Here is a 27,804-nt window from a genome sequence, read left to right as displayed (position 1 = left end):
GTTATTGTTATTCATAATGCAAGTAGAAGGGGATTTCAATTCATTTGATTCGCTTTCTTCACTAACATGAATGAACGATAAATATGGTTAGTTTTAGTTCGAGTAAAATCATTTGAATCTCTATATTATTCAATCAATCATATTATCCTTTTAATTTACATATTAAAACCAATAAATTATGCGAATAAAACGGATAAAAACGTAATTTAATTCATTTTCATTGAATTTCAACGAACTGAACAAACACGCATCCTTAAGAAGTCAACTTAGGATTTAAAGGCCAGCGATATTTAAATATCAAACACACGTAAAACAAACATACATATATAGTAGAATCCTACTAATAGCAACCGCAACCTATTAGTAAAATCTAGAAGAGAATAAGGTGAAAACAAGCATTTTTCATTTTTTCCTCATTTGAAAAAAGTGATAAAAACGAGTATAGGGTAAATAAACCGACCCCCCCTGGACTGACTTAGATTTTGATTAAGTGGTAACAATTATGTTTTAGGTTTAGCTAAGTATGTAGGTGAACATCTAACTATACTATTAAAGCAATAGACTTTAAGTCCATATCCCCCCTTCCTATTGGTTGATTCTCATACTTTCCATGTATATCATTGCTTTCTCTAATTTTTAACTTAATAAAATAAATCAATAATATATTAAAATAAGATTCATCAATGCTATTAAAGTATTATCTTTCCTCTTTCATTTAATGTCTAATTTTTCATTTTGAATATTCTAATTAATGTAATATTTTAAAATCGTAGCTATAGTTTCGAAACCCAAATATTCAAAATTTTATTTTGAATATTTTATTATTTTTGGTTGATTTCATTCACCACCTTTGTTAATTTTTTAGATAATATATAATATATAATTTAGATAATTATTTGATATTTCATCAAGAGATTACGGATTTAATATAGAGATTACAGATAATATATATAATATAGAGAGATTACCGATTTAAAATATTATATTTAATTAAATTTATCAAATTCATAAAGTTGTAAAGGTTTGTATCATTCATGTTAAATTTAGGAAATGATGACCTATTTGATTAAGGAAATGGTTTAATTACGGAATTTGTAAATTTGAATTAATTGAATTAATTATTATATATTCTTTGAATGTAATTAATTTGTAAATTTGAATTAATTATTGTACAAATTATGGTGTAAATTTGAATGCAAATTTGAATTAATTAACAATCAATAAGTTTTACTATAATTAATTCATTTGACTCATTGACCCATTGACCCACTGACTTAATTACGGTCATTAATTAAGTTTTAACAATTATAATACAAATCCATTGACTTATTATTGTTTAACAATAACAATTGAGTTACAAATCTATTGTTGACCAATTGACCCATTGACTTAGTATTGTAAACATTGACTTATAATTACGATTTGCTAATTAACAATTGAGTTGTATATATATAACAAAATTAGTAACTTTTATTTTCACACCTTATATGAATTATATCTACCTATACTTTTATAACAGTAGACTTTATAAACACATGTTATCTTCTTATTGTTCCAACCCTATTACTTCCATATATATAACTACCTCTTTGATTTTCTTCCCAATAAAATAATTCAAAAACAAATTTTAATTAATCACAACCAATTTATACAATTTATGATTACCATAATAAATAAATATTAAATTGCCAAAACAGAAAGTTTTAAATATATAAATTATGATCATTAAAAATATCTTGATTTAAGGAAATAGTTATGAGAATATCATTTAAAGAAGTTTGACCACTATTTATTTTTCTAACTATTTTACTTGGTAGTCAAATGATTTAATGGTCACATCAATTGGGATCATTTAGTTTCAATTATTCAAGGGCATATATATATAACTCACCAATCATCTCTCTCAAGTAAAGTTAACCCTAATTTCAGTATGGTCGCTCAAAATCCAATTGATTCTATAGTCGTTCCCCCTAGGGTATTAGGTTTGTGAATATTGTCTCTTTTGTTTGTTAATCTAACTTTTTATTTATTTACGGCTTTAATCAGTTGATTATGTTTCATGCAGGATTTTGATTCCGATCTTTCTATTCACTGTTTGATAATCATGGTAAGGTTCGATTTTTATTCGTTTATTGATGTTCTCTGTCTAAATATTTTATTTTAAGGTTTTAGAATTTATTTACAAGGGTGTTAAAACTGTTCTTTGTGTTGATTATATTTGTTTTTTGCAAGCCTATCGTTCCCGCAAGGTACAATTTTATTCCTATTTGGTATTGTTTGTGAAATTAATGACTGAGTGCACGTTTATTGTTTGTAAAATTAATGATTGAGTGCAAGTTTACTCAACCATGCTAAAAGTATCAAAATCTCTACCAAAATACTTTGATAGTATTGACCAAAATGAACATGTTTAGACAAAATGCTCTATTTTGATGTATTTACATAGTTTGACCTTGAGAAATCAAACATTCATAAAACAATTCAATTTATTTATTATTAAATTTTAAAAGTAAAAATTCAATGTGCAATAAAATGGAATTTAGTTATTTTATAAATATGAAAATGTATACACACAGAGTAAGCTAAATAGTTTGCTGAGAACTAAAATAATATGAAACGTTGATAAAGTTTTATCAGTGTAAGTTTTATTATTATGAACAAAACCATTTTATTAGTTCATTTAATCATTGTTATTTATTTTAGTTATTTTTGCAATCGTATATAATTTAGGACTTGTAATTATGGCTGCAGTGGGAAGTTCTAGCCCATATATAAAGGTAATAGGTTTACAACATTCTCATATATCTAAAATTTAATTTCAATAATAAATTATATTATGTTGACCAATAATTATTGATTTAACAATAGTTATACTTTCTATTTATGCGAAACTCTTTGAATTTAAGTTTTTGCATTTAATTTTGACCAATAATTATATTTTAAATGAAACTTTAATTATATAATATTTTCTTTTATAAAAAAAATAGACTTTCTATATACGTGAATATGTAAATTTGTTTAAATTTAAGTCTTTTCGAATCATTTTGAAGCTGTTAATATGTTTTTTCATACATATTAGTCAACTTCATTTTCATATTGTTTTGTTTTGGATTATCATTTATTCATATTCTTAAATGTCAAAAAGAAACCATCACCTCATGATACAAAACCTAAAATTAATGGTTAATATTCAAGTTTTACATTCTCTATTGTTTACTAAAACAATTGCATGACATACTCTACATTGTTATATTCAAAATGCTTACTTTCAGGATGCATGTTTGACCTTCCTTAAAATGATTTTAGAAATAGTTATTTTTTTGAAAATTAGACTCTTTACCTTTCTATAATTCTTAACACAAACTTGTTACCATTTTTTATTCAAACAATTTTCTAAACAATTAATGCGATTTCCTTATTTATCAAAATCAAATATTTATTTTGTATTAATTATATTTAATTAGGTTTTGACGTTTCCGTAAAATAGGTATTCAAGTTGTTATTCTTAATTCATATTTATTTTAAGATAAGTAGTTAGGGAGTAACATTTATTCACTTTTATTTTTCCTCTTTAAATAATTACTTTGAAAATTTTGTCATGTAAATAATGTTTGTTTGCTTTGTTTATTCTTGCAGGTTACGGCATGGGTTGTTACGTATAGACATCGTTAATTTTCCTGTTAATATGTTTTTTCATACATATTAGTCAACTTCATTTTCATATTGTTTTGTTTTGGATTATCATTTATTCATATTCTTAAATTTCAAAAAGAAACCATCACCTCATGATACAAAACCTAAAATTAATGGTTAATATTCAAGTTTTACATTTTCTATTGTTTACTAAAACAATTGCAAAACATACTCTACATTGTTATATTCAAAATGCTTATATTCAAGATGCATGTTTGATCTTTCTTAAAATGATTTTAGAAAAAGTTATTTTTTTAAAAATTAGACTCTTTACCTTTCTATAATTCTTAACACAAACTTGTTACCATTTTTTATTCAAACAATTTTCTAAACAATTAATGCGATTTCCTTATTTATCAAAATCAAATATTTATTTTGTATTAATTATATTTAATTAGGTTTTGACGTTTCCATAAAATAGGTATTCAAGTTGTTATTCTTAATTCATATTTATTTTAAGATAAGTAGTTAGGGAGTAACATTTATTCATTTTTAATTTTCCTCTTTAAATAATTACTTTGAAAATTTTGTCAAGTAAATAATGTTTGTTTGCTTTGTTTATTCTTGCAGGTTACGGTATGGGTTGTTACGTATAGACATCGTTTTTATATTCAATTCAGTATTGTATTCTAATATATAACGGTGAATTTTAGTAATGATTGGTAAATCGTACATGTAAACAAATTTGAATTCTTACTCTTTTAGTTTATTGAGTGATCATAACAAAAACATAAAAATGATGGCTTGTCAATTCTTTTATTTCGTCAGAGACATTGGTTCAATGTTTACTTTAGTTTAGCTTGGTCTATGTTTGAAACGTTAATAATTTTACGAACACTTGAACTAATTTTACGAACACTTGAACTGATCATGTTTATGGTTAGGATGCATCGCACAATTCATGACATAACTTTTCTACTATGGTAAAAAAATTATTCTGACCGATTTATGTAAAACAATCCGTTACATTTCTTCAAATATAAATATGTGTGTGTTTGTGTTTAATTAACGATATTTATACTTTCGCCCGTGTAGTACACAGATTAATAACCTATATGCTATTAAACCAATAGAGTTTATTGACACATGACATCTTCTTATTGGTTCAACCATATTACTTCCATATATAACAACCACTTTTTAAAATTTATTTCCAATTGTATAATTCAAAAACAAATTCAATTAATTAGGAACTCATCTACTTAGACTATTAACACATTTCTATTGGTTCAATTGACTATTTTCCAAAATTATCATTCATCCATAGAATTTCTATCTATTATAATAAATCCAAAAAAAATTACAATGTTGAAAGTGATACAAACTCTCTTCACCCGTTTCAATTGGAAGAGCAATTTCAAAATTAATTTACACAAAACCTTAACTACTTCTTCTCTATTTCGTCTAATACACTCCGTCGTCTTCCACCATTCAATCATCATAGAGTTTCTACAATTAATGTTATATCTATTCATTCTTTTTCTGTTTTGATTGGATGTGAAATCTCACCCATATTTCAGGTATTATCATATCTAAACGATATACATTTATTCTATTGTTGGATAATCAATATCTTCATCGATTTGTGTTTAATCCACAGTGGGTTTAATATAATTTAGAGTTATAATATGGAGAAGTTGGATATTTCTACAAGTTTGATTTAGTGCTCTAAAATGGATTGCCGGTTTTAAATGATTTAGGGTCTAGGGTTTAATCGACTAATTGTGATTGGCGTCTTCCCTATGAAATTGTTACAAGTTAGATATTTTTCCATATAAAATGAATATTTTTAATCTATATAAAGAAATTGCAACTTGGAATCTAACATTACTGGATTAATTGAATTTGATTTCTTTTAATATATATATAAATTGTATTTTTTTTCTAACGTCTGTGGTTTCAACACTTCATACCACTTAGGTAGTTTTTATTTTTTATTTTTTGCAGGATAACAGAATCTGTAACTTGAGTTGGTTTATATGTGAAGGCATATAGGATTTTTTTTTGCTAACAATGTAACTTGCAAGTTCACATCGCATATTCAATTTCACATCATTGAAGATATTTTTTATGCATTATGGGTGTCAATTTACCTAATGTCTTGATCTCTTATAATTTATTCAACAAGTTTGTAACATATCATTTTTATTATCTTAATACTTGTTTGTATTAGTAAAAGCCAATTTTGCAGGCCACGGTAACTGGTGCAAGTAGTTAAGCGGAAGCAACAAAGATTTCACCAGGTACAATGCATATTTTTTTTAAGATAAGGTATCGAAATCAAGTTGTAAGTCCTTAGGTTTCTATTTAGTTTTGGTGGATTATAATGAAATGACAAAGTTACATTACATCAAATGGGTCTAAAGTAAGGCTGACAAAACGGGAGGGTCAGTTGAGGGTGGACGATGGGTTAAGATGAGTTTGGGTCAACTGATTCTAGGGTTCAGTGGTGGTTTTGGTTTTTTCACATTCTAGAAAAAAAATTGAATTCGATTCAGCATTTGAATACGTTTGTTTAAATGGATTATGGTTTCGTGTTTCTTAGTTGCTTGGTTTGATGGTGAAACGTTTGTTTATTTCTCTCTTGATATTATTATTTAAACTTAAATTATATTATTAGTGTCTGACCTTTTCCCTTTAATAATATATATTCATTATAAGGGTGACGTCAAGGGATTTGTAAATAGCCAGGAAGGATTGTCTAGGTAATACATGATGAACCTAACCATGAAATTATTTTTAGTGCACTTTGAGGCTAACAATGGAAAAAGTTATAAAGAATTGTTCATCAGAATGTACGTATTTGTTTGATTTCATATATCTAAATATTGTATCATTTTTTGCAGGAGTCATATGAGTTTCTCAAAAGATCATTTGACTAAGTTTCTCAAACGATCATTAGAAACAGCCATTGGTTCAATTAAAACTATTGCAACCAGCCATTTTTGGCAGGTTGAGTTTTGGCGTGCTTTTGTTTATGAAATTAAACCAATAATTATATATGTTTCTTTTTTTTTCTTTTGCGTATACTTTAATTTAATTAACTATTTAATATAATTTGATTTAATAAATTTCCGTTGTATTAATTTTCTAATTTAATTTGATTTGATTTGTTTTTTCTAAATTTTGAAATAAGTTTCCCTATTTTTCTTGCTCAAAATATATTATGTTGACTTAATAATTAAAATTTAGAAAATTAAATTATCATATTATTATATGAGTAACAAGGTAGCTCATTATGATCATAAATATTAGATAATTAATTAAGCACAATCACATTTTATTAGCGTTTTAATTTTAATTGTTGTTTTTTAATTTTGAGTTGACTTTCTTAATTTTTTTTAATCACAATTTATTACGTTGACTTAGTAATTCAAATCTCGGAAGTTTGAAATTTGTTAACTCCTAAATTTGAGTTATATGTTTAATGACATGTTTTTCCAAACATTAATTTTCTCAATGCGAATTCTTTTCACAAACATTCTTTTTCTTTGTTTTGAAAGTCAAATATACGGGTCATAATTTATTTTTGACTCATCACCAGTGTATACGCGACCCTCTGATTTTTATTATATTCTTATTATAATCGACTGTTGGCGCAGACGAACATATTTACGCGAGCTATGTGGATTCAATGTAGTGGTTGGAAAGTACAAATGCGTTGGAGACTTGAAGATAATTGTTGATAAATTTAGTTCCAAGGTAAGTATTATCTATCCAATTGATAAGTCAAACATTGATGTTAAAGTCATATTTTGTTACTTTAAAAATTTAAACAAAAAAAAATGCCTAATATATATGCTCTTACAATATGAAACTTTTCATTTAATGGTGATACCATATATTTCTCACTTACAATAGTTTTGTTACAAATTACTTTTCTATTTTTAGGGAGTTTAGTTTTATAAACTAATAACTAAATTTAATACGGGCAAGGTCGTTTCAAAAGACTTTTTGATTTAAAAATAGTTAACTTATATATAGTTTATAAAGAAATATATATTTCAGAAATATTGTGTATAGCATATGTTGTGGTTTTAAATTACATGTGTTTGTTATACGATTTTTTTTATTTCCACCCGTGTCGTACACGGGTTAATAACCTAGTAACCTTATAAATGTTTACATCGAAAATGGTAGGACAAAATCGAGTACCTACTTCATAACACCACAAAGACCCTATGTAAATATTAATTGTAGGTTCCCTGTACGGATCGCACGAGATATCGCGGTCTACTCAGGTGCGGAATCCCTGCGTAGATCGTTACGAGTATAGAACACAAACACACGAATACACGAAACACGTTATATATTATAACCGAACTCACGTGATGTAAATATCACTGTTACAAAACGACTAACTTGAACAACTGAACTCACGAACAACTCACTAACTGATTCATTAACCTAAACCAGCCGTAACCTATCAATATAAATACACGACAACTTCGCCTGATATGTTCAGGCGAAGTTGTCCATAACTTCGCTTGTTCAACAAGTTCGCCTAGGCGAACTTGTTGACAACTTCGCTTGTACAAAAACATAAATAACATTACAGATTCGATTACAGACACTAGACTATGAACTACTGACATTTATGCACCAACAGACTCCCCCTTGGCAGTAGCTTCATATCTTGATCTTTAAGCTCTTGTCTTGTATTCCTGTATCTTCACGCATGCACTCCTTCTCTAACACATACCGTGACTACTCGCTGATATTTCCTTGCTTCATCCTTCCAAGCAGGAATATAGAATATCTTCATTTCATTCAACACTTGCAGATCAGCTTTCGATAAGTTAACAAGATGCATCGGATCATACACCCTCAGCACTTCTTGTTCGTCTTCGTCTTCCATCACGGCTTCAGCAGTCTGGCAATCAACATACCACCATTTGAGATTCTTCAACACATCTTGAGGCATAGTCTTCATTGGAACCTCCTTGATGCATCGGATCGGTTTGTACTTCATTACCATCCATGGCTTGCCATCTGCTCTCATTCCCCTTTCTGTATCCTCCACGAGCTTTCCCTTCTGTGGCTTTAATAATTCAAACTTCTTCTCTTTTATGCTTTTTTTCCACACAATCTTCCCAATCACTCTTGCCATGTTGTCGTCACTTCTATTTATCAGGCCCAACCTGGCCAAATCCTTCACCTCACATTCCGGCAACGTATTGAGAGATCTCAGGGTTCTTTTGAAGTATTGAATACCATCATAACGCTTCACCACAAACAACTTTATCTGTTCATCATATATCCAACAGATAATTCCCTTCTTCGACTCAGCATAGCCTTTGATGTTATAACTCTTCTTGAACATGGCTGGAACAGCAGGCTTCTTGGTCTTAATAAACCAATGAGCACAGCCTTCCTTCCACCTAGGCTGCTCCTCCCACTCAGTCTCATCCATCTCAGTACCCATGTCGGCTTTCTCAACATCTGGGATCTCGTGTTCAACGTCTTCTTCTACTATCTCCCCCTCTTCTATCCCATCTTCAATCACAATCTGTGCGCCAATCTTTCTCAATCTCCTCACACGGCAGCACATCATCATCAAACACATCATCATCTAGCATGTCATCATCTAACTCTCTCAACGCATCAATCACATCATCTTCATCATCAACCATCACCACCTCATCACCACCAACTGCACCTGAAGACTCCCCCTGAGCTGTGGAAGTCCCAAGAGCTTGAGTAGTTCTTGGCAACTCACCACCTGCACCTTTCGGTGCATTGGGATCATCGTCTCTGTCGTTTCTCTTCTTAGTCCTTAACTCGTCGCCTCTACAGCCTGTCTCCCCTTGAGATGCTAAGAACGCCTTCATAGCATCTATAATCCTCCCATGCTCAACCAGGAGGGACGACTATAGTTGATTTTCTGCTACAAGGCGTTGAATAGCCTGGGTCTGGATAAAGTTGATCCTTGATTGCTCTGCCACGACCCGCTCAAGTGCAGCTATTCTCTCCGAGTCTGAGATGGTTGCATCGAAATCAAATCTCATATTAGATGTATCTGAAGTATACTCAGCAGGGATTTCGAATGCAACCGGGACTTCAGAAGCAGTTGTGGACGTAACCGCATGTGGTATCGTGACCGACAACCCTGCAGTTGCGACGACCGTCGACTCTACAAACCGTGCCACCACCTCTGAAGGAGTAAGCGTTGGAGGTGGTAACGACACAATCTCCGGAGTCGTCGTCTGTAGTGTAGTGGATGGGATGCCGACGGCTGATGTAGCCACCACAGGAACATCTGCGGCGCTTGTAACCTGTACAGAAGTAGGAACGATTGACATACCTGACAGTGCGGATGGAGCAAAACGTATAACACGTGAAGTCTCTCCAGCTCCCATACCAGCACCTGTCCTTTCACGTCTCGAACGTCTGAACAACTTGTGTATGTCCTCCTCTTCTTCCTCTGACTCACTATCATCCACCGTCCTCTTTCTCTTCCCCAACGTTCTCTCTCGACTCACCATCATCCTTCTCGCCTCATCCATAACCTCGTCAAGATCTGAGTCAGCCACCGTCGTAGCTGCTCTAGTCACAATCACTTCACTCACCTGTGCAGCAGAGACCTGCACCTCTTCATGTGGATCAAAACGATCCATGTCAAAGAAACCTTGGCCGCCAAATGCAGCATCAAGGTCTACATCCTCTTCAGCCGGCACAACAGGCGCAGCAGGTACAGCTTGAGGTGCTCCCGCCTGTCGTGGTTGAGGATCTCTGAACTCGTCCCCAGCAGCAGGAACATACCCCGGGTTTATTAAGAACCCAAAGAGTGGAGTATACCTTGGACGACGTTCAGGCTTGCTCCTCGCACTCGAAGTACGGCATTGAGCAAAGATACGTTTGCTCACATTCTCCACGTATCTTATCGGGCGTCGTTGTGGCAAATTTGGAGCCACATGGTTCAAGATCATCTGGATGAATCTTGGATACATTATGAACCACTCACGAGCCATCGCCCTCCAGTGTCTGTCAATCTCGTAGAAAACCATCTGACTGAAGCTATAACGTTTGTTATAGGTCAGTGCAGTCATTGCGGACTGCATGGTCGCACCCATACCGTCAGTGCCCGCCTTCCTCTCAGACATGCATACTATCATAACGTGCATGAGGAAGCGCCACTGATCAAGTAGGAACCCCTTCCGTCTCTGGGTATCGCCCAATGGACCAGAATAGTCCATTCTTAGAAATGCTCCATCACGAAACGGAGCCACAAACTCCGTAGGGTCATTCCGAGTCTCCTCTCCAAAGCGTAACGCCACCCGTATCTGTTCAGACGAGAACTGAACTTCTTGGTTGTTGACTGTTGCTCTCATGACCGGGGGCTCAACACGACAATCATACTCCACCGTCTGCCAGAAATCCTCGATATTGGGTAAGGATATCGGCAGAGTCGTCGTGATTGCGTGAAATATCCTCGAGCGTATGAGGAAAGAAATGATCTCACGGTAGTCTTCAACACCGCTCATTTCCGGGTCTAAGGTGATGAACATGTTGTGACCCGGAAAGAATTGCCTCTGGTTATCACCATCATCTCCTCCAGCACCTCCAGCACCGGCAACAGCAGCCATCTCTGCAACAAACGAACCAAGTTAGATAAACATTAAAGCATAACACAAGTTCGCTTATTACCATGAGCGAAGTTGTGATAAAGACTGTATAGGCGAAGTTAAAGTTTGGGCGAAGTTGGGAACAACTTCGCTTCAGCTTTAAGTTCGACTAAAAATTATTAAGTTAAAAAGGTTCCAGGCGAAGTTAAAGTTGGGGCGAAGTTGGGAACAACTTCGCTTCATCTTTAAGTTCGCCTCACCACAACATCGCCTCAGGCGAATTTAAGTTTCAGGCGAAGTTGAGCATCAGGCGAAGTTACGGATAACTTCGCCTCAGGCGAATTTAAGCTCCAGGCGAAGTTACGGATAACTTCGCCTAAACCTTAACTTCGCCTGAATCTGAAACGGCGACAGTAAGGTTAATCGAAATCCGGGAAACCGGTGTTTCGATTAACTTTGACGATTGAGGAGGCTAAGACACATGATATTCAGGATAACTAAACGACCAGTTGGTACATGAACACGTAAAACAAGTTTTGAACTCGGGTTTAAAGATCGGTTGTTCGAGGTTATTAACCGGTTGTCGAAACAACCTTAGATTAACATCAATGAACATATAACATTTGATAAAAGAACCCAAACAACCTTTAGATCGGTTTGAAATCGAAGAACAAGATAACAAGTAGGATCAGTATAAGTTCGCTGTGTAAACGGATGATATAAGTTCGCTGAGTTTGAGAATAATGAACAGTTTGACTCTTGAAAATCCTTATATAGGGGCGAAGTTATACAGGCGAAGTTACGGATAACTTCGCCTAGGCGAAGTTATCCACAACTTCGCCTGTTCAACAACATCGCCTATATATTTACAAAATTTAACCTTATAAGTTTAACAGTTTTCCAATTAAGTTATAAAACTTTCCTTTAGGAACTAAATGACACGTTCAAGTCCAAGTAACCCGTTATAAACAAATACAACTACAGAAAAAGAAAACTTTAAACAATTTAAGTATAAGGGATCAAATTTCAGTCTCGATAGGGACTGCTACGTTTTAGAAAAGATCCGAACAGGAATCATACTAAGTATGTGACTGTCACATAGATCCGTGTTTAGCTGTATTATGACATAAGGAAACAGGGTGTAAGCAGGTAATATACTTAAGATGGTTTTCATCGTTTCTGTGATACGAGTTAGATTCAATTATGCCTCAAAATTTAAGTGGGCAACAACTCAGAAATATTGATGCCTCCTATCTCTCCTCAAAGCGTATTTGGCTTTCCCCAAGTCACTCCGAATTGACCTCGACCCATAGTGTCTGATTAAGTTGTAAGTACTCTTCATCTGGTTCCCGTTCTTCTTCTTACTCTAAGATTGAGAAGTCTTGACACTTTCATCTCTAGAATGTTTCAATACTCACAATTTTTTTTTTTTTTTTTTTAACTCACAAATTTACATAGACTTCAGAGTAGTAAATAACTGCAAGTCCCGAATCTGGATCACTGCAGTTTCTTGAAACGCTATCTTCACGGGAATCAGACCACCCATGGGCTCGTGTATGACCGGGTAATCGCTTTTCTGCCTATCATTCGGAAAGATATACATGAAGACATGCAAAACTCTTAAGGAGTTTCCACGTAAAATCAAGTAGATTTAGTTTGTATCACGTCTACTTTTACGCACCATAAAAAGTTACCATGACATACAATGACTGTCCTAAAGCCTTTTAAGCCTAATAACTTCACTAGTTAAGCACACAAAGTTAGTATATCTATCATTTTCCAAGGTTGGATCAATTTTCTGTTAAACATAGCTAACGAACTTCTTACGAAGTAGTAGACTTGAAAAATAATTTCATTTCCCCTTTTTTTCAAAAATTTAACATTAAACGCCCCGACCAAAACAAAGTCTTCAGGTAAACGACTCTCCCGAAGATCCAATGGATCAGCTGGACCGACCACATACTAGTATGTGTCCTTATAACTAAGTATGATCGACTAATTTTAAGCGAAAGAATGAAAACTCATCAGAAACCGCCCCGGTCACAATCAGTAATCTGGTTAATGGCTATCCTCAAAATTTACAAGTAGAAAATGAGGACCAAAACATATCCGAAGACAAGTCCTTCAAACTGATGTAACCGACATATTTTTAAGCGATAGTAACCCCCTTTTTTTTATTTAAATATTACAAGAAAAGCATGGTTACTCGGGATTGATCATCCCATTTAGCTCGATAAGGTTTTGAAATCTTGTTTTATCAAACGCTTTAGTATAAAGATCAGCGAAATTATCAAGCGTATCCACCTTTTCAAGCACAATCAGTTTCTTCTCAGCACAATCCCGTATGAAATGATGACGTATGTCAATATGTTTAGTTTTACTATGTTTCACGGGATTGTTAGTTACTGAGATAGCAGCTGTGTTATCAATGCAAATAGGTGTAAGTAAGAAATTCAAACCATAGTCGCGCAACTGTTGTTGAATCCAAAGAACCTGGGAGCAGCAGTTGGATGCTGCCATGTATTCTGCCTCACAGGTTGAAATTGCGACCGAAGTCTGTTTCTTGCATTGCCACGACACCAATCTGCCACCAAGAAACTGACATCCTCCTGTTGTTGACTTCCGTCTCTGATTGCACCCACCATAATCAGAGTCTGTGTAGGCGACTAGCTCCAAGTCTCCTCCTTTCGGGTACCACAACCCCAGCTTCGGTTTGCCCTTGAGATACCGCAAGATCCTCTTCACACCTTTCATGTGAGATTCCTTTGGGTTTGCCTGAAAACGAGCACAAAGACAAACAGCAAACATTATATCAGGCCTAGAAGCAGTTAAGTACATTAAAGAACCTATAATAGCCCGATACTGAGTTGGGTCCACATCTGCATCACCGTCTGACTCAGCACCCAATTTGTGATTGACGCAGATAGGAGTGTCGAATGGAGTGCTGTCCTCCATCTTGAATCATTTGAGCACATCATGGACATACTTGGTCTGATGAATGAACATCCCATCCTTCTTCTGATCAACCTGCAATCCTAAAAAGAAAGTTAGTTCACCCATAGCACTCATTTCAAACATTTTCTTCATGACGGCCTCAAAATCTTGACACATGGAGACTTTTGATGCAGCAAAAATAATGTCATCCACATAGACTTGCACTAGCAGGAAGTCGCTTCCTTGTCTCTTCACAAACAGCGTGCTATCTATCTGACCTCTTTCAAACCCATTTTCAAGCAAGTAGTCTGACAGAGTGGAGTACCAGGCACGAGGTGCCTGATGTAATCCATACAATGCCTTGCTTAACTTGTACACATGGTTTGGAAAATCTGGGTCAGGAAAACCCGGAGGTTGCTCAACATACACAACCTCATCAACTTTCCCATTCAAAAAAGCACTCTTCACGTCCAACTGAAATACCTTCATCTTTTTATATGCAGCAAACGCCAAAAACAATCTAATGGCTTCCAACCTTGCGACAGGAGCAAACACTTCATTATAATCAATCCCCTCTTGTTGATTGAATCCTTTCACAACTAACATCGCCTTGTTTCTTATGATAATCTCTTTATCATCTCTCTTGCACTTAACACCCATTTTGTGCCAATCACATGCACATGCTTTGGTTTTTCAACCAAATCCCAAACTTCCATTTTCTTGAACTGAGCCAACTCTTCTTGCATGGCTTCGACCCACGAGCTGTCCTTTAAAGCCATTTGATAATTTTTCGGTTCAATCTGGCTGATAAAGCAGGTGTACAAGCATTCGTTGATTATTCATGTCTCCTTAATGCTTGTGTAAACAAAGGTGTGCTCATCCAAGCTACGTCTTGTTTGTACACCGGAGGACACATCACCAATCACATTCTCCAAAGGGTGATCTTTATGAATTCTCGTGGTCGGAACAGAACCGACATGCAAATTGTCTTCCAAGTTAGAAGAGAGCTCGTCAATGGTTGTTTCATGCTGAGAGTGAAAAGGATTGATAAATTCTTCTTCAGTTGAGGCAGCAGGGGTATCGATAGTATTTGATGAGGAAGGTTGACATTTATCAATCAGCTGTCTTTGCAATAGATTTTCTTCTTCATCAAGGATCATCTTCGTAGCAACTCTTTCTTCTTCTTCAGAGATATCTAAATCCGGTATGTTAAAAGACTTAAAAAGTTTAACATAGTCGAAAAACTCCGCAGGTCCGTTGCTTGGTTTTGGCGGTTGGTAACTTGTGATATCTGTGTTACACACCACCTCAATCTTGCTTGTCGATGTATTGAAGACACGTCTGTTGGGAGTCCCAACAACATAACCGACTAAGATTCCTTCATCGGCTACTTCACCAAATTTAGAATTTGTCTTCAAAATCGAACAAGGGGACCCGAATGGTTCTAGACCACTCAAGTTGGGCTTTCTTCCATGCATAAGCTCATAACATGTCTTACCCAGTCTTTTAACAGTTAAGACTCTATTCAGAACATAACAGGCTGTAGCAACAGCTACAGCCCAAAACACCACAGGAAGCTTTGAATCAGCCAGCATAGTTCTGGCTCCTTCAATTAACGTTCGGTTCTTCCTTTCAGCCACTCCATTCTGTTGCGGTGTATAAGGAGCGCTGTATTGGTGTTCAATCCCTCTCTGAAGACAGAAGATCTCCATCTCAAAATTCTTGAACTCTGTTCCATTGTCACTTCTGATGAACTTAACCCTTTTATCCATAACGTTCTCAACTTTGGTAATCAAATTCTTCACCATCTGAGCCGTTTCATCTTTTGATTTCAGGAAATATACCCACGAGTTTTGTGAGTAGTCATCAGTGATCACCAAGCAGTATGAAGTACCTCCTAGACTTTTTGCATACACGGGACCGAAGAGATCCATGTGAAGCAACTCCAGAGTACTGGCAATTGAATTGACTTTCTTGGTGAGATGGGATTTCTTGTGCTGCTTTCCCTTCTTGCATGCTATACATTTATCTTCAAAATTGAAATTTTTCAAGGGAACGCCCAGCACAAGCCCATTCTTGACAATGTGGTTCATCTTCCGAAGATGAATGTGCCCCATTCTCCTATGCCACAATTCGGACTCTGTTTCACTCGCTTTTGTCATAAGGCATGAATCTGCCGTGGCCATTTCAGTTGATCTCATATCCATAGTGTACGTATTTCTTTCACGTGGAGCCTTCATCAAAATCCACTCCTCAGGTATCTGAAAACCTGGTTTCAACACAATCGCTTCGTTCTTTGTAAAATGAACGGTGTACTCCTTATCACAAATCTGCGACACACTTAGCAGATTGTACTTCAATTCTTCTACAAAGTTGACATTCTCCAACGTCATCTTTCCGTTCGACACCGTTCCCTTTCCAGTAATATTGCCTCCACTTTCTCCGGCAAAACTTACTCTCCCTCCTTGAACAGGTTTCAAATCGTGTAACAAATATTTGTTACCCGTCATGTGCCGGGAACAGCCGCTATCTACAACCCAAAGATTGTTGGCAGCCCTGTTCAACTGTTCCTGCACAACAAAGCAAAAGATTAGAATTTAGGGACCCAAGACCAATTGGTCTTGGATCTATACATCCCAAACTTTGGCTTTCCAAAGTTAGTATCTCGGTAACTCCTGTAAGTCCCATTAGGATATCTCATTGAAGATTGATTGTAAGGCCTTCCAAACCTTTGAGAATTGAAAGAATTATAGCTTGTGGTTTGGTTATTAGAAGTGTAAAACTGAGATTTGTTTCTATGAAAACCTGAATTATTCACATTTTTGAATTTTAAGTGGTTTTCATTTTTAGGAGCATAATAATTACTATTAGGTCTATTCTCAGCTTTAGTAGGCCTTACACCTCTGAATCGCTGCTTCAGAGGGCAATTTGCAACAAGATGTCCTAATTGATTACATCTAAAACAACACCTATGCTCAACTTTTTTATCAACCGGTGTTTTAGATGTCGAGGCTATATTACCGGCCGTTCGTCTCACATATGGTGGGACGTACGGGTTTAGTGGAGTACTCTTTTTATTCATTTTATCTTTTTCTCCACTCTTGGGTAACACAACTTCCTCTTTTACCTTACCAGACTCGGATGACTTATCCGAATCTGACGAGACAGGACTCTGATCAGAAATTTCAACACTTGAAACAGGCGAACTTGTTTCGCCTCTACTAACATTTGGTTCTTTAATGGTTACTTTAATTGGCACTGTCTGAGCAACCTCAAAATCAACAGATTTCTGAACACTAGGGTTAAAAGTGTAATTGTGATTGTACGGTGGTGGAACCTCATGATAACCTATTCCTCCTCTCTTGGTAGAGGAACCTTGATCACTAACAAGGTGATCAAGAATAGCAGAAGAATTTCTGAACTGCTCCAGTTTTCGATTCAGTTCCACCACTTTCACCTGGTGGTCAGCAATCTGTTTTTCTCTCTCAGTAATTAGTTTGGTCTTTTCTTCCAAAACCTCATAACTTAAATCAATCACTTCAATTTTTTCAGCAAGTTTAGTTTTTAAACTTTTAACATCTTTTTCACAAGCTTTTATTTTAATTTTATAGTTATTTTCTCTTGATTTAATAAAGTGATGATCTTCTTTAAGGTTTTAAATTCAGCATCCAACCTAACATACTAATCAGTTATGGTTGCTAGTTGCTCAGACAAGTTCTCACATTTTGAACATATAGGTTTAGAACATACCTCGGATAGCTGGTCATTGTCATCTGCCATAAGAGCTTTTTCTTCTTTGGTAGCCCTCTCACTTTCTTCAGTTTCAACCTTTGCCAAATTTGCCTGCTCGAAAGATTCTTTAGAAAGCAGGTTCCAGTTATATTCACCATCTCCTCTGGAAATCATGGCACTATAATCTTTTCTCCCCTCATTATGCTGTGTAGACTTTCCTTGACTTCGTTCTACACGCTCATTCCTACATTCTTTTGCAAAGTGACCGTTTTGTTGACAATTGTAGCATCTCACTTTTGACTTGTCGAACCCTGGTCCTCCTCCGACAAACTTTCTACCGGTCTTATTCATAAACCTCTTCACCCTCCTTACAATCATGGCCATCTGCCATTGTAGATCCATTTCTTCCATATCGTCAGCATCGATCTGATCGTAATCTTCATCCAACATAGCTGGATCAACAATCTTCCCTTGAATATAGTTCTCATAGGAAGCAATGAAAGAAGCATAGAGGCCAAACTGCTCTTCAGCAGACTTGACACTCATAGGCATCTTGGAGTAGTTGTTGCTGGGAGCATTTGAAGAGCAACTACTCTTGCTTGCCTGGGGTTGAGAACCACTAGATCCAGCTGCTACATAGCAAACATCCCCATTTGTGTTAACTGACACATGCCCCTCATGTGATGAGTTGGGGCCCGACTCTCCCTTCGAGTAGTAAGCAGCCGATTCAGTCTTTGAGCCTGAGCTAGTGTTGACTTTAGCTCCATACATACTTGGATCTTGAACCTGATCCATAGATGTCTCCTTTCTTACCATGTTAAGCTCAAAGGTCCTGAGCTTGTTGACTGTCGTTTCGAGATCATAAGTGGGAAAGTCCTTGTCTTCCCTCATCAGCACAGTGTACATCTCCCATTTTGGTGGGAGAGCATCCAGAAGCTTCTCAACTATCTCTTCTTCTCTGTAAGAAATGGAATAGTTGCTCAGTTCAGTCATCAGATGATAATATCGAGTGATGATATCATCTAATGATTCATTCTTCAAATACTTGAAGACTGAGAACTGGGTCTTGAGCAGTTTTATTTTTGAAGCCCAGATTCCTACATTTCCTTCAAATCTGCTCTCAAGGGCTTCCCAAAGCTCCCTTGCTGAAGTGTACTTCCTAAAAGTATGAAGGATCTCCTGTGGAAGAGCCATGGTAATAGCAGCATGAGCCTTGCTCTCAGCCTCATACATCTTCTTCTCTTCTTCTTCCATTTTACTATACTTCTTGATTTGGTCCCGACCTTCATACTCCATAATTGGTGGAATATACACATCCTGGATGCATACCTACATCTTCGCATCCTGGTATTTGACGTACTGTATGAACCGATCCTTCCATGCAACGAAATCGGTTCCCTTCAGCAATCTTGGGGCCTTGGTAGCCGACCCTGCTTCAACTTCCATCTTCACTAACTCAGAGATGTTGATCGACGACATTTTTTTTTTTTTTAAGTACTGTAGGCGAAGTTACGGATAACTTCGCTTTGAAGTAGGCGAAGTTGTAGAGAACTTCGCTGAAGAACTTCGCTGAAAACTATGCTGATTAACTTCGCTGATTTTTAACTTCGCTTAAGGTAAGCGAACTTAGGAATGAGGCGAAGTTGTAGATAACTTCGCTGATACAGGCGAACTTGAGAAGGTAGGCGAAGTTGTGGATAACTTCGCTTAACCTTATATCTTCGCCGAAACCCTACGTACAGTGACGGCAACTTCGCCTGATGAACACGGACGTTTTTGAAGATCTGGAATCTGGATTTAACAAGGTTTTTGATGGTGCAAAGGCTTGAATACTGTGGTAGTAGGTAAGATTGACTTAGAAACACGAAAACACGTCCAGCGAATAGTCGAAACGGGACGAAATCTATACCCGCGTGAATATCCCGAACCTCACAATCGAGCAAATGCTCTGATACCAATTGTAGGTTCCCTGGACGGATCGCACGAGATATCGCGATCTACTCAGGTGCGGAATCCCTGCGTAGATCGTTACGAGTATAGAACACAAACACACGAATACACGAAACACGTTATATGTTATAACCGAACTCACGTGATGTAAATATCACTGTTACAAAACACACGTTACCGAACAAACTCGATTCTCTGAACAACTCACTAACTGATTGATTAACCTAAACCAGCCGTAACCTATCAATATAAATACACGACAACTTCGCCTGATATGTTCAGGCGAAGTTGTCCATAACTTCGCTTGTCCAACAAGTTCGCCTAGGCGAACTTGTTGACAACTTCGCTTGTACAAAAACATAAATAACATTACAGACTCGATTACAGACACTAGACTATGAACTACTGACATTTATGCACCAACATTAATTACTTTAGGCTTGAAAAGTAATTTTTAAAATTTGATCATAGTTGACATAGATATATATAGTTAGTTATCCCGAAAATAATTAGCTTAAAACTAGCAAATCATGATGGGCTAAAACAAATCCTTAAAAAACATGCGATGTATCTTAAATCCTAAATTATAGGATTAACGTTAACTCATGATACATACATACATCCACCCTCCAAACATTTCCATTTCTCCCTCTAATCAAGGATATAGGGAGAAGTAACAAACAAACACGCCATGGCTGCAAGTAAGATCGTCATATCCATTATATCCTTACTCTTGGTGGTCGGTTGCGTCCTTGGTGTCGTTCTGTTAATCGTCAATAGCGAGAAGTCTGATGAAAGCATCAGCACGAGCACGAAAACAGCCGAAAGCATATGCAAACCAACCGAGTACAAAGAGGCTTGCAACAAGACGGTGGCAGAGGTGGCCAAAAACTCCTCCGCCACCCATGAGGACTACATCTTGGCCACCATTCGTGCCACCGCGGATGAGTTGCAAAAGTCCCTTGAAAAGGCCAAGGCCCATAAGAAAGATTTGGGTGATGATAAAAGGGAATCCCATGGTGATATGGAGACTTGTGAGAAAATGATTGGGTACGCATCAGATGAGCTCCAACAGGTTCTTAAAGTTGTCTCCGAGACCGCGGTCTCGTTAGCCGAACAGATTGACCCTATTTTGGTCTGGTTGACCGCCATCCGGTCGTACCAGACGACATGTGTGGAAGAGATTCAAGACGAGAAACTGAAAAAAGACATGCAACAAGGGTTGGAAACTTCTAATGAGCTAACATTCAATGCACAAAAGATTGTGTATAATGTGCTTGATATCCTTAAGGATATCGGAGTCGATATGGGTGATTTAAATATCTCGCTCCCACCTACCGGACAACGCAGGCTATTGTATGAGCTCGATGAGATGAACAACTACGGTTTCCCGTCGTGGGTACCGAGCGTTGACCGTAAGCTTCTAGGAGCCAAAAAGGGTGGTGGTGGCAAGAAAGGAGGAGGAAAAGCGAAAGGCCAAGGATTGTTTACAACTCCACCACCGCCACCTCTCCCGCCAAACCCCGTACCCAACGCCATCACGGCTCAAGACGGTAGCGAAAAGTTTAAAAGCATCAAACAAGCTTTAGCGGCGTACCCTGCAAATCATCAAGGACGATACATAATTCATATAAAAGCCGGAACATACAACGAAGGACAAATCATCATCGACAAAAAACAAAACAATGTGTATATGTATGGTGATGGCCGAGATAAGACTATTATAACCGGGTCGTTAAACTTTGCAATCGCGAAAATAGGAACGTCACAAACCGCAACCGTCATTGCTCTCGGAGAACGATTTATGGCTAAGGGAATAGGGTTCAGAAACACGATCGGGCCGGCGGGACATCAAGCAGTTGCGTTCCGGTCACAGTCTCCGCACACGGTTATGATGGATTGCAGTTTCGAGGGTTACCAGGACACATTATACTACCACACACACGAACAGTTTTACAAGAATTGCCTCATCTCAGGAACTGTGGACTTTATATTCGGGCCGGGCTTTTATCCAGGACTCGGATATCCTTGTTAGAAAACCCGAACAGAATCAAGCGAACATGGTGACAGCCGACGGAAGGATGAAAATGGAAGAAACCGGAGGGGTGGTGCTTCATAATTGCAAGATCATGGCGGCACCAGAGTTGGCTCTGGTGAAGGCGCAATTCCCGACCTACCTAGGACGCCCGTGGAAACCAGCAACGACGTCAGTGATAATGATGTGTGATATCGGAGATTTGATCAAGCCAGAAGGGTGGACTACATGGGAATCGCCGGAAGGGAAGAACAATCACTTGTCGAGTATGTTTAGAGAGTATGGAAACAGGGGTCCGGGTGCCAACATGGCAGGTAGGGTCAAATGGTCGGGTTTTAAGCCGATCACAAATGAGAAAGACGCACTTGGTTTTACAGCCGGCACGTTCTTATTGGGAGGAACTTGGTTACCTCAATCCGGTGTACCGGCTAGACTCGGGTTATGATTCATTAGTCTTCTTCCATGCATGTAACATCAGTGTAAAAAGTACAAATGTAACCAAATCCATATGTGTCAAAGGTTAGTGTTGTAATTTGTAATAGTTTGGTGTACCCCTAAGTTATTTACTTAAAGAAGACCATTTTCCGGGGTTTAATTTTTAAGAGACGTTCTGTATTGATCGCGTCCTGATAAACATAATCAATGTCACTATACCTATACACAAGCTAGTTTAAGTTTAACTTTCCTTATAAGTAAAAAGATGCTTCAATTACAAGAGGAACCAACATAATATGCATAGATAGAAATGACTCGAGGCCAAAGGCTTACACTGACTCGCAGGGCCGGCTCTGAAAAGACGAAAAAATTTTTGGGCCAAAGTTGAAAATTTTTTAGGCCTAAAGTAAAAGAAACATTTTTTTTTTGTTTAAACAATTTCATTTTAAGTGAGTTTACTTGCTACTTAGTTATGATTTGAGTTGTGTATAAAAATAAACATAAATATATCTCAACTAAGACTAGATAGAACTCACAACATCTTAGTTAGATGTCATACCTTTTTGTCACTAGACCAAGCTAGTGGTTATGAAATTATGTTGAAACATTGATTATACATATTTTTTTTTATGAAAATACATAAAAAAAAATTCTAATTTTTTTTTCGGGCCTAGCGGTATGTCGGGCCTGTGGCCATCGACTACCCGGCCACACCCTTAGGCCGGCCATGCTGACTCGAGGCCAAAGGCTTACAACCGCTTCTCATTGGCGACCACCCTATCATGAAAGTATCAATCAATCCAAGAACCAAATGACGCACGTGGCATACGAAAATTAGTTAACTTTTCTTTGTGTTTCAGAAATATAATCTTTATGCTTTAAAAGAAAGGATAGGGGGCAACCACCTTATAAATGCGCGAGGAAACATCGACACCTTAGCTTTGAAAAGCAAAAGATATAGCCCGTAACACGGAAGGTGAAACAAAGCAATGCCCAAATACCTAAAGGTTGTATAAAGTCTATTAAGCTATGAAATATAGCAAACAATATCCAGAATAAAAATCATTAGATGCAAGTATGCAGCATACCACGCGGGAGCCCATGGAGTGGCAAGATCAAGGAAAGGATAAGGCCACCTGAAATAGCCATATTATTATTTTATAAACGAAAACATAAACGGGCTCTTGTTAGCACGGGAAGTGAAACTCACCATGAAAAGCAACACACATGCATAATCCACTGGAAGACTATATAGACTGAGCTCCATAAGACAAAGTATGTTAACCCGTGCCAAGAAAAATGCTGCACATGAAACGGAAATGGGCAATAACAGAACGAAAAAACAATAATATTGGAATGAAATGAAAATAAAAAGTTCACGAAACCGATTACTTACTAAACTGTTGAGAGCAGAATCTATGATGAGAAAAACAGAATTAAAGAAATGCATGCAACCAATCAACTGCCATAACCATTAGAAATTAATCTCAGATATTAACATAAAACGAAACATACATCAATAATTAGCCATCATTGAAAAGTGAAAACTGACCAAGGTAAGCTTGAAATTATCACCAGTTTGAAACGGGAGTAACAAGCACCAAAATACAATGTCAGTAAGCAGAACCGCACCTGCACAAGTCTGATGTCATACACTAAGTATCAGCTTCAACAGTTAACAAATAAGAACCGCGCTCAGTTAAATGAATGTGATGTGAAGAATACCTGATAAATATTCGGCATAAGATTTCCCCAAAATCCAGCTTCTTGGTTAAATTGCATTTGCAGCTTGATGGAAGCCTCGTTATCTTTCGCCATGGAATCTTCAACCGGGATAGAATCTTTTTTCAAAAACTTATCTTTCTCTTCATTTGGAATTGAAAGAGAATGATCATTATAGAGCATCCAGCAGCCATGAGCAGATATGACAGTCCCGAGCTACATAAAATAAGCAATAACAAAAAAACTGGTATAGATTAGCTAAATAAACAGCATGCCCATTCATAATTTGCACAAAGATGCAGTATAAAAAATATAACTCTAAATATTTCAATTTGAAACAGATTGATTTGAACAAGTTTTTATATAATTGGCATCTTGTTTGGTAAGCCAATCAGCTAATCAAGTTTTTTCTGATTCCTAAAGGCAGGCATTGTAATTGAGGTATCTTCTTAACTGCTTAAATTTGAATTCAATATCCCTAACCTTACTAGGGGTGTAAGCGAGCCGAGCTGAGCGCAAGCTCGGCTTGTTTTGACTTACGAGTTCATTTTGAGCTCTTTTTCACCAAAGCCCAGGCTCGGCTCATGAGTCGGTTTTTCAAGCTTGGGCTCGGCTCATTTATCATTTATTAATTAATTTATATACCTATTTTATTATTTTGTAACATTTGAGAAAAACCTTAAACGAGCTCGGCTTGTTTAGACTTACAAGAGCTCAAGCTAGTTTGATTTCGAGCTCGACTCGTGAGTCAGTTTTTCATGCTTGGGCCCGGATTGTGAATTATCTATTAACTAACTTACATACATTTTTAATTATTTTTATAATTTTGAGAAAAGCAACAAGCCAAAGCTGTGCAGTGTGAAATTAATACACAAGAAAAGGGTAAAACTTAATAATAAACAAGGCTCGTTAGCACTCAACGAGCCTAAATGAGCTTTCCATACATAGCTCTAGCTCGTGCTCAATAACTGAACGATTTTCAATTGAGGCTCTGGCATCTGATCTCAAGTAGCTGGCAAGCTCGTTTGCACCCGAAAAAGTAACCTAATATCTAGAACTCCAATTATAAACATTACAAACTCAAATTCAGTGATCAGATTGACTTACTGCAAAGTAGATCGTGACCAGTAAGAAAGTCCACCTGCAAATTCAATTATAAAAATCAGTACACAACTAATTACAAAACTGAAATTAAGTTATGGCTTGTTCTAGAGTCAACTATTGTTGGAAGTTAGTGTTTGGTTGGTTAAATTTAGTGAAGTTTAACTAGGGTACATGTCATTACAAATAATAAATTTAAACATACGGTTAAATTTTCATAATATTTGTTCATAGTTTGTTACAAAACTATTACAAAATTACATTGTCTATAGATTCAAACTTCAAAATTACAATAACTTAAATTAAACCGTACCACCAAAAGACATTAACAAAAACACTAAACATGTTCTTTGATATTAAAACATCGTCAAAGTCTTCAAAATTTATACCAACACAACCTCCAATTTCCTAAACACCTGAAAATTTTTAAAAACAAAACAATATTCCATTAAAATAAACTTAACATAACAAAATGTTTAATAATTAATAACATCTAAGCATTACAAAGTTGTTATGTACAAAATACAAAGCTAAAGTTCATAAATATCATTGTTAGTAAGTCTAAAAAGATGTTGTCAATATACTTCTTTTATTAAATCTATCAACAATATATAATCTAAAGTATTAATATATTACCATCTACTTTATCATCGGACAACAAACTTTCGGGATAACAATCATAATCACTTTCATAGTTGCCACATTGGGCTAATCATTTAACCTTAAAACAAACCTCGCTTTCCAACTCAAGATGTGCAATTTATTTTCTATGATTAGATATCTTCAACATATCTAGCATGACACGCAGATGGAATAACATGTCACTAAACAGATTACACTTAAACATAAATTCAGAGAAAAATAATATCTTTAGCTATTAAAAGTTGATAGATTTAAATTGTCACCAAACACATAACCATATAAACAAAAGGTTAATATATATACATTGTCTTAATATTATACTCCGTAACTTCCAAAACAAAACAACAATTAACTAATAATGTTCTTTTCTACTAAACCATCATCAACATCTTGATAACTTCAACCAACACAAAATCACTTTTCCTAACACACCTGAAAATTGTTAAAAAACAATAGCAGATTATATACACTATAAACCAAACAAAACAACCTGTATAAGAATTACTAACATATAAACATTAATAAAGCTGTTATATGTAACCGATAAATCTTAACTTCCAAAATACAGTATAGTTATTAGAAAGTGTAAAGAGGTGTTTAACATCTACTACTTGTATTAAATCTAAGAACAATATGAAAAGAGTTATATTTTACCTTAATGTTCGTCATCAGACTCAAAATTGTCTGGAAAATCTTCATAATCACTCTCATAGTTAGAACATTCTTTTAACCATTTGACCTTCGAACTAACCTCAGCTTCCAACTCAAGATGCGCAAGTTCTTTTCTTGCATTCGCTAACTTTAACAGGTCAAGCTCTCTCAACATCACCAAATCATCACACGACAGTAGTTGTTTCGACTTAAAATTCTTATACTCTCTATTCTCAAACCAGATAACAACCTTGTTTTGATAATGGTAAAAGAACCACTCACTTACATGTTCATAAGGTAAATCCTCTTGATAAAGATCATGAAGGAAATCATATAAAACATTTATTAGATTTCTTTCTTGTTGACATGGCAAATTCTTCCTAAGACCAATCTGATGTATTTGATGTTTCAATTGGTTATCGAACAACATGACTAATTCAATATTATCTTTTTCTATCGTTACTAAATCGCTAAATACAAATTGATACTTACTGAATACTTTCCAAAACTTTACAAAACCTCCAGTTCATAATCGTAGCCATTATCGGAGTTTAGTTATCTTGACAAAGTTAGGATTTTTAAAGAAGAAGAAGAAGAAGATGATTAAAATGGAAAATTATAAAATAGATATAAGAAGTGACAGCTTGATTTTTCCAAGAAACTTAATAATGAAATCTATCTAGTAATTATAATGTATAGTTAGCCTGTAGTTCATAATATTTAATTAGATAGTATGATATATATCTTAAATATTTAAATTAAAAAGTAAATATAAAAAGGTTATTGTAAATTAAAGTATGTTTCGATTATAAAACATATTTGTTTCACCTTAAAAGATTACTTGCATGGCATATTAAAAATTAATAGATTATATATAGACCAAACAAACAAACGGATTACATTAACAACATTTCCAAAATAACCATATATTAACTCAAATTAAGTTTATACATAAATACAGATTTCAAAAATCAAATGTAACATTAAATATAGGTAAATAAAGTACCAGTTTACACAGTGGTTGACATTAGATAAGCAAGAAATCTATATCAACAACCATACAATATCATAAATATATAACCATATGAACATTAAGGTGGCCCAAATAAAAAAGTAGGAGCAGTAAATAACATTGTCTAGATAATAAGTTAATAGAGACACAAACTTGAATGTCTTATCAAAAACATTAAAACATTATATATTAACATGAATTCAGAACGATTATCTTGAAAATTTTCCTCCATGTAAATCATCCGCCCATACCACCTAAAAATAGAAAACAAACAGTGGAAAGTCTTTATTTATAAAACATTCTTATAAATGTAAACTTATATCACAATGAAT

General features: G+C 35.6%; 1 protein-coding gene and 1 pseudogene across 2 annotated transcripts; one reads left to right on the top strand and one right to left on the bottom strand.

Moving 5' to 3' along the window:
* The first annotated feature begins 20,565 nt into the window (after window positions 1-20,565).
* LOC143601432 (pectinesterase pseudogene) lies at window positions 20,566-22,571 on the top strand (annotated as a pseudogene).
* A 504-nt stretch (window positions 22,572-23,075) lies between these two features.
* Window positions 23,076-24,209, bottom strand: LOC143601429 (uncharacterized). 2 transcript variants are annotated; one of them, XM_077078841.1, is made up of 7 exons: window positions 24,070-24,209; window positions 23,897-23,986; window positions 23,741-23,806; window positions 23,555-23,646; window positions 23,433-23,480; window positions 23,250-23,345; window positions 23,076-23,121 (listed from the first exon to the last, which is right to left on the bottom strand). In XM_077078841.1, exons 1-7 carry the CDS (start codon window positions 24,160-24,162, stop codon window positions 23,094-23,096), a joined length of 513 nt encoding a protein of 170 aa, XP_076934956.1. In that variant the 5' UTR covers window positions 24,163-24,209; the 3' UTR covers window positions 23,076-23,093. The 2 variants fall into 2 exon arrangements, with proteins under 2 accessions (XP_076934956.1, XP_076934955.1); XM_077078840.1 differs by lacking the exon at window positions 23,076-23,121 and having other exon boundaries at window positions 23,197-23,345.
* Between the last annotated feature and the right edge of the window lie 3,595 nt (window positions 24,210-27,804).

This window comes from Bidens hawaiensis, unplaced genomic scaffold, assembly GCF_021521415.1.
Source record: "Bidens hawaiensis isolate Kalapana, Puna unplaced genomic scaffold, B.hawaiensis_p1.1 tig00056244_1, whole genome shotgun sequence".
Lineage (NCBI taxonomy): Eukaryota > Viridiplantae > Streptophyta > Magnoliopsida > Asterales > Asteraceae > Bidens > Bidens hawaiensis.
Note: the sequence above shows the minus strand (reverse complement) of the source record. Positions and strands in the feature narration are given on the sequence as shown.

Bases quoted from the DNA above. Each gene is read 5' to 3' on its own strand.
- LOC143601429 (XM_077078840.1), bottom strand. From the start codon at position 24,162: ATGGCGAAAGATAACGAGGCTTCCATCAAGCTGCAAATGCAATTTAAC. The intron at 23,481-23,554 runs GTGAGTTTCACT...TGGCTATTTCAG, and splicing joins CATGTGTGTTGCTTTTCATG to GTGGCCTTATCCTTTCCTTG. The intron at 23,346-23,432 runs GTATGCTGCATA...TACAACCTTTAG, and splicing joins ACTCCATGGGCTCCCGCGTG to GTATTTGGGCATTGCTTTGT.